The 7,500-nt window shown below is 53.3% G+C and overlaps 1 protein-coding gene across 1 annotated transcript in view; it reads right to left on the bottom strand.

Annotated features, from left to right (window-relative positions):
• The window catches only part of LOC116375240 (protein FAM160A1), a 29,841-nt gene extending 22,948 nt beyond the window's left edge, over positions 1–6,893 (bottom strand). The window contains exons 1-7 of the mRNA XM_031831388.1: positions 6,775–6,893; positions 4,939–5,140; positions 4,672–4,862; positions 3,321–3,422; positions 2,051–2,107; positions 555–641; positions 1–38 (exon numbers count right to left, since the gene is read on the bottom strand). The exon at positions 1–38 is cut by the window's left edge and continues 130 nt beyond it. Coding sequence (XP_031687248.1) covers positions 1–38; positions 555–641; positions 2,051–2,107; positions 3,321–3,422; positions 4,672–4,862; positions 4,939–5,140; positions 6,775–6,876 — 779 coding nt within the window. The 5' untranslated portion in view covers positions 6,877–6,893. The remainder of the gene's footprint in view (positions 39–554; positions 642–2,050; positions 2,108–3,320; positions 3,423–4,671; positions 4,863–4,938; positions 5,141–6,774) is intronic.
• Between the last annotated feature and the right edge of the window lie 607 nt (positions 6,894–7,500).

Below are 7,500 nucleotides of genomic sequence, written 5' to 3'. Positions count from 1 at the left end.
AGATACGCTGTAGTGGTCATCACCTCTTCTAGTGTACACTACAGCCAATCAGAGAACAGAGATATACACACTACAGCCAATCAGAGAACAGAGATATGGACACACACACACACTACAGCCAATCAGAGAACAGAGATATACACACTACAGCCAATCAGAGAACAGAGATATACACACTACAGCCAATCAGAGAACAGAGATATAGACACTACAGCCAATCAGAGAACAGGGATATAGACACACACACACTACAGCAGCCAATCAGAGAACAGAGATACACACAGCAGCCAGTTAGAACTCAGCAAACCAGGAAAATAATACGACTAATGAGAATTTATTTCAGGAGAAATTAGGAAATTCATTGACCAATCAGAAATTATTAACAAAGGACTAGAGGAAGACAAATGAAATACTGTAACCAATTAGCATTAAGTAGACAGAACTACAGGGAGTTTGGAGACCAATGAGCATTGTTGAAACAGGACTACAGGAAGTAGGGTGACCAATCAGCATCAAGCAGACAGACTATAGGAATCAGCAGTAGTGTTTTTGACCTTGTGCAGAGCTGGAGCCAGTACAGGAACCAGGAAGCCATTGTAGATATATCCCAACAACTGACCTCTGATAGAGGGATGTCCAACCTGGGGGGGAGATGGGGGGGGGAGATGGGGAGGAGAGATGGGGAAGGGGGAGAGATGGGAGGGAGATGGGGTAGGGGGTGAGATGGGGGAGGGGAAGGAGAGATGGAAGGGGGGAATTGGGGAGAAAGAGAGGGGAGGTAAGGGGGAGAAAGAGGGGGGAGAGATGAGGGGAGGGAGAGAGATGGGGGAGGGAGGCAGAGGGAGATGGGGGAGGGGAGGGAGAGACAGATGGGGGAGGGGAGGGAGGGAGGGAGAGACAGATGGGGGAGGGGGAGAGAGAGATGGGGGAGGGGAGGGAGGGAGGGAGAGACAGATGGGGGAGGGTAGAGAGAGATGGGGGAGCGGGAGAGAGGAGGGGGAAGATGGGGAAGGGAGGGGGAAGGGAGGGGGAAGGGAGGGAGAAATGGGGAGAGGGAGGGAGAGATGGGGGAGGGGGAGAGAGAGATGGGGGAGGGGGAAGATGCTTAGCTAGCCAGCTAAAGTTATTTTACAGTTAGTTAACTGTTTCTTAACTCCTTTGGTAGTTAGCGATCTGCCGTAGTTTCAACAGTTTAATAATTATATCATATCCACTTTCTATCGTAGGACAAGGAGCTGGGGAGGAAGTGTGTGTGTGTCTGGTGTATATGGTGTGTGTGTGTGTGTGTGTGTGTCTGGTGTATATGGTGTGTGTGTGTGTGTGTGTGTGTGTGTGTCTGGTGTATATGGTGTGTGTGTGTGTGTGTCTGGTGTATATGGTGTGTCTGGTGTATATGGTGTGTGTGTGTGTGTGTCTGGTGTATATGGTGTGTGTGTGTGTGTGTGTGTGTGTGTGTGTGTGTGTGTGTGTGTGTGGTGTATATGGTGTATATGGTGTGTGTGTGTGTGTGTGTGTGTGTGTGGTGTATATGGTGTGTGTGTCTAGTATATATGGTGTGTGTGTCTAGTTTATATGGTGTGTGTATATGGTGTGTGTGTGTGTGTCTGGTGTATATGGTGTGTCTGGTGTATATGGTGTGTGTGTGTGTGTGTGTGTGTCTGGTGTATATGGTGTGTGTGTGTGTGTGTCTGATGTATATGGTGTGTGTGTGTGTCTAGTATATGGTGTGTGTGTGTGTCTAGTATATATGGTGTGTGTGTCTAGTGTATATGGTGTGTGTATATGGTGTGTGTGTCTAGTGTATATGGTGTGTGTGTCTAGTGTATATGGTGTGTGTATATGGTGTGTGTGTGTGTGTCTGGTGTATATGGTGTGTCTGGTGTATATGGTGTGTCTGGTGTATATGGTGTGTGTGTGTGTGTGTGTATATGGTGTGTGTGTGTGTGTGTATATGGTGTGTGTGTGTCTGGTGTATATGGTTTGTGTGTGTATATGGTGTGTGTGTGTGTGTATGATGTAACATACATAGGCCTCCGTGTGTTTGTCTCACCTTAATGACAGAGCAGCAGAACTGCAGAGAGTTTAGGAACTGGACCAAAGCCGGAACCTGCATCCAGAAGAAATCAAGTCAATGTCAGGTAGCCAGCCAGGTAGCCAGCTAGGTAGCCAGCTGGGTAGCAGCCAGCCAGCCAGCTAGGTAGCAGCCAGCCAGCTAGGTAGCCAGCTAGGTAGCCAGCTGGGTAGCCAGGTAGCCAGCTATGTAGCCAGCCAGCCAGCCAGCCAGGTAGCTAGCTAGGTAGCCAGCCAGCAAGGTAGCCAGCTAGGTAGCCAGCCAGGCAGCCAGCAATCTAGCTAGGTCTCCAGCCAGGCAGCCAGCTAGGTAGCCAGCTAGGTAGCCAGCTAGGTAGCCAGCTAGATAGCCAGCTAGGTAGCCAGCTAGGTAGCCAGCTAGGTAGCCAGCCAGCCAGCCAGCTAGGTAGCCAGGCAGCCAGCCAGGCAGCCAGCAATCTAGCTAGGTAGCCAGCCAGCCAGCTAGGTAGCCAGCCAGCCAGCCAGCTAGGTAGCTAGGCAGGCAGCCAGCAATCTAGCTAGGTAGCCAGCCAGGCAGCCAGCCAGGCAGACAGCAATCTAGCTAGGTATCCAGCCAGGCAGCCCGCTAGGCAGAAAGCTAGGTAGCCAGCTAGGTAACCAGCCAGGTAGCCAGCTAGGTAACCAGCCAGGTAGCCAGCCATCTAGCTAGGTAGCCGGGCAGCCAGCTAGGTAGCCAGCTAGGTAGCCAGCCAGGCAGCCAGCAATCTAGCTAGGTAGCCAGCTAGCCAGCCAGGTAGCCAGCCATGTAGCCAGCCAGGTAGCCATGTAGCCAGCCAGCCAGGTAGGTAGCCAGCCAGCCAGCCAGGTAGGTAGCCAGCTAGCCAGGTAGCCAGTCAGGTAGCCAGCCAGTCAGGTAGCCATGTAGCCAGCCAGGTAGCCATGTAGGCAGGTAGCCAGCTAGCCATGTAGCCAGCCGGGTATCCATGTAGCCTGTCAGCCAGGTAGGTAGCCAGCTAGCCAGGTAGCCAGCCATGTAGCCAGCCAGGTAGCCAGCCATGTAGCCAGCCAGGTAGCCAGCCAGGTATCCATGTAGCCTGCCAGCCAGGTAGGTAGCCAGCTAGCCAGGTAGCCAGCCAGGTAACTAGCCAAGTAGCCAGTCAGGTAGCTTGTAAACAGATCTTATGCTTGATGACATTGTAAATAGATCACTGTCTGTCCAAGGGTTTAAATGATGCTGTTTTTAATCTGTGAGATAAAATGATAGGAAATGTTCCAAACGATATATTTACCTGTACCCAGTCAGCTCTCTCCAGACAGTGCCAGTCTTCACTGTACACCTGTAGCTTCGCAGGTAGAGACGAATACAAACCACTCAGACCTGTAGCCAGTACCTAGACACACACACACACACACACACACACACATTGTCATGAGCCAAGGACTTTTCAATGCTGGAATGAAATCCACTGCAGATTAGAGTTCACTGGAAGATCAGGATTTACAGAGAGGAGGGGAGGGGGGGGGAGGAGGGGGAGGTGGGGTGGGAGAGGAGGGGAGGGGGGGGAGGAGGGGAGAGGGGGGTTTAAAGCCTGTAATGGAATACATCCCCACGCTACTCTGCTAACTCACAACAACAACAACAACTAATCAACAACCAGAAAACAACAACAACTAATCAACAACCAGTAAACAACAACAACTAATCAACAACCAGTAAACAACAACAACTAATCAACAACCAGAAAACAACAACAACTAATCAACAACCAGTAAACAACAACAACTAATCAACAACCAGTAAACAACAACAACTAATCAACAACAGAACCAGTTGGTGTTGGAGTTAGCAGGAGGCTAAGAGCGCCGAGGCGATCAACCAATCAGGTCACAGCGTCCTAATCCCCCATCTCTAGATTGAGGTCAGCTCCATGGGCTAAATCTGGTACAGTCACACAGAGTTCCACCAGGAGAAAGTGGTTTTCTCATATTTTTCACTGGTCTGATACTTACAAGAGCAAGTGGACAACTCCTCTCTCTCCCTCCTCTCTCCTCCCTCCTCTCCTCCCTCCTCTCTCCTCTCTCTCCCTCCTCCCTCCTCCCTCCTCTCCTCCCTCCTCTCTCCTCTCTCTCCCTCCTCCCTCCTCTCCTCCCTCCTCTCTCCTCTCTCTCCTCCCTCCTCCCTCCTCCCTCCTCCCTCCTCTCCTCCCTCCTCTCTCCTCCCCTCCTCCCTCCTCTCTCCTCTCTCCTCCCTCCTCTCTCTCTCTTCTTATCTCTCCCTTCTGTCACCCCCGTATCTCCTCTCTCCTCTCTCTCTCCATTGTAATCATATTAACGCCTATTACATAAGGAGTAATGAGCTCAGCCTTTACCTCTCACTCACTGAGGGGGAGGAGAGGGGAAGTGGGGTGGAGGTGGAGGGGAGGGGGGTGGAGGGGGAGGAGATGGGGGGTGGGGGTGGAGGGGAGGGGGGTGGAGGGGGAGGGGGAGGAGTGAGGGGGAGTGGAGGGCGAGGGGGGAGGAGTGAGGGGGAGTGGAGGGCGAGGGGCGATAAAGAGGAGTGACTACAAACTATGTGACAAACTCCCAGCAGTGGAGCTACGGTAACTACGGTAACTACGGTAACTACGGTAACCGGCTCACAGGACAGAAGTACGTGTTGTCTGTGATGTGTGCAGCGACTCTGGGGTTGTAGGTCGACAGCTGCATGATGAGCAGCAGAGCGTCCCGGGCCTGCTGTCCTACGCTGCCTTCCTGATGCGTGAAGGGGATCAGCAGGGAGAAGAGCAGGAAGTTGGCTGCCCCCTGGTCCTCACTGGTGTGGAAGAATAACTCTGAACAGGAGGAAAAAGAAGAAATCAGAAAACCACTTCATTGTCCATTTATCTTGAAAACAGAACCAGAACCCACCTAACACTGAGGGGTCCTTAGCCAGCGCACCACACAGCTGGTTGAGCAGGAGCACCAACTCTGCTTCCACTGACCCTCCTCCTCCTCCTCCACTCCCAGCTCCAGCACAGGAAGATAACAGCATCATTAAGGGTCGTAGAACAGGTTTGTGGTGCAGGAGAGGCTGTCTGGCCTGAGACAGTAACATCTGGTACATCCTCAGCTGTTGCAGAGAGGGGAGAGAAGGGGAGTGTGGTGGTGAGGGGGGGCGGGGCATAGAGAGGAGAGATGGAGGGGTCAGAGAGAGAGAGATGGAGGGGTCAGAGAGAGAGAGATGGAGGGGGCAGAGAGAGAGAGAGATGGAGGGGGCAGAGAGAGAGAGAGATGGAGGGGGGCAGAGAGATGGAGGGGTCAGAGAGAGAGAGATGGAGGGGGGCAGAGAGAGAGATGGAGGGGGGCAGAGAGAGAGAGATGGAGGGGGGCAGAGGAGAGAGATGGATGGGGCAGAGAGAGATGGATGGGGCAGAGAGAGATGGAGGGGGGCAGAGAGAGAGAGATGGAGGGGGGCAGATAGAGAGAGATGGAGGGGGCAGAGAGAGAGAATGGAGGGGCAGAGAGAGAGATGGAGGGGGCCAGAGAGAGAGAGATGGAGGGGGGCAGAGAGAGAGATGGAGGGGGCAGGAGAGAGAGATGGAGGGGGCAGAGAGAGAGAGATGGAGGGGGCAGAGAGAGAGAGAGATGGAGGGGGGCAGAGAGAGAGAGAGATGGAGGGGGGCAGAGAGAGAGAGAGATGGAGGGGGGGCAGAGAGAGAGAGATGGAGGGGGCAGAGAGAGAGAGATGGAGGGGGCAGAGAGAGAGAGATGGATGGGGCAGAGAGAGAGATGGAGGGGGCAGATAGAGAGAGAATGGAGGGGGGCAGAGAGAGAGAATGGAGGGGGCCAGAGAGAGAGATGGAGGGGGGCAGAGAGAGAGAGATGGAGGGGGGCAGAGAGGAGAGAGATGGAGGGGGGCAGAGGAGAGAGAGGATGGAGGGGGCAGAGAGAGAGAGATGGATGGGGCAGAGAGAGAGATGGAGGGGGGCAGAGAGAGAGATGGAGGGGGCAGATAGAGAGAGATGGAGGGGGCAGATAGAGAGAGATGGAGGGGGCAGAGAGAGAGAGATGGAGGGGTGCAGAGACAGAGAGATGGAGGGGGGCAGATAGAGAGAGATGGAGGAGGGCAGAGAGAGAGAGAATGAAGAGAGAGATGGAGGGGGCCAGAGAGGAGAGAGATGGAGGGGGGCAGATAGAGAGAGATGGAGGAGGGCAGAGAGAGAGAGATGGAGGGGGGCCAGAGAAGAGAGATGGAGGGGGCCAGAGAAGAGAGATGGAGGGGGCCAGAGAAGAGAGATGGAGGGGGCCAGAGAAGAGAGATGGAGGGGGCCAGAGACAGAGAGATGGAGGGTCCAGAGAGAGAGAGATGGAGGGGGCCAGAGAAGAGAGATGGAGGGGGCCAGATAGAGAGAGATGGAGGAGGGCAGAGAGAGAGAGATGAAGAGAGAGAGATGGAGGGGGCCAGAGAGAGAGTGATGGAGGGTCCAGAGAGAGAGAGATGGAGGGGGCCAGAGAAGAGAGATGGAGGGGGCAGAGACAGAGAGATGGAGGGGGGCAGAGAGATGGAGGGGGGCAGAGAGATGGAGGGGGGCAGAGAGAGATTGGGGATAAGCATTATCAATTACTCACCCTGTCACTAAAACAGTCAATAATACCCCTTCCAGGGTGGTTTTCCTCTTCATTGCTGTTTTTGGGGGGTTTTAAGCTGGGCATCTATAAACTTGATTGATTGATTGATAAATAACAGATCCCAAAAAAAATCACTTGTTCCAGTTTCATATCGTCAGTGAAGTGTCGTCTCAGACTCCAGAGGAACAGTCTCTCCATCACGCCTTCTACAACCACAAACTCTAGGATGGCTCCCATCGCTCCGCCCTGGCCCGGCTCCTAAGGACGTCAAAAACAACTTCTGTCATTCAATGAACTCTGCTTTATGTTGTTGACTTTGTATTTGAACTGAAATGGTTTATTGTCTATTTACATGTGCACATTAGTATCTACAGTATGACTGCCATGTTGGTAGAATGGAGGTGGAGCACAGAAATATCTCACATAGAATGGATCTACTGCTTATCAGATGTGGCTTTCAATGAGAATGACAGATCTATAAAAAGTGAACTTTCCTCCTCCATCAACAGGAACAGCATGTGTTCTACGTAGTTCTGTACCGCGCTGGCCTCGTCACCGGGGACAGGACCGAGACGAAGGTAGACACCGGACCGACTATGGACAGGATCATGTTTCTCCAAGATCTTCACCACCTGAGGGGGGAGAGGGGGGGAAGGGGGAGGGAGGGGAGAGAGGGGGGAGGGAGGGGAGAGAGGAGAGAGGGGGAGTGGGGGAGGGAGGAGAGAGAGAAAGTGGAAGGGAGATAGAAAGGGGGTAGGGCTAGGGGAAGGGAGAGAGAGAGAGGGGGGTAGGGAAGGGGGATGGAGAGAGGGGTAGGGAAGGGGAAGGGAGAGAGAGAGAGGGGTAGGGGAGGGGAGGGGA

This window comes from Oncorhynchus kisutch, linkage group LG9 (genome assembly GCF_002021735.2).
Source record: "Oncorhynchus kisutch isolate 150728-3 linkage group LG9, Okis_V2, whole genome shotgun sequence".
Classification (NCBI taxonomy): domain Eukaryota; kingdom Metazoa; phylum Chordata; class Actinopteri; order Salmoniformes; family Salmonidae; genus Oncorhynchus; species Oncorhynchus kisutch.
The sequence above is the reverse complement of the archived record's forward strand: the minus strand, read 5'-3'. Positions and strand labels throughout refer to the sequence as shown.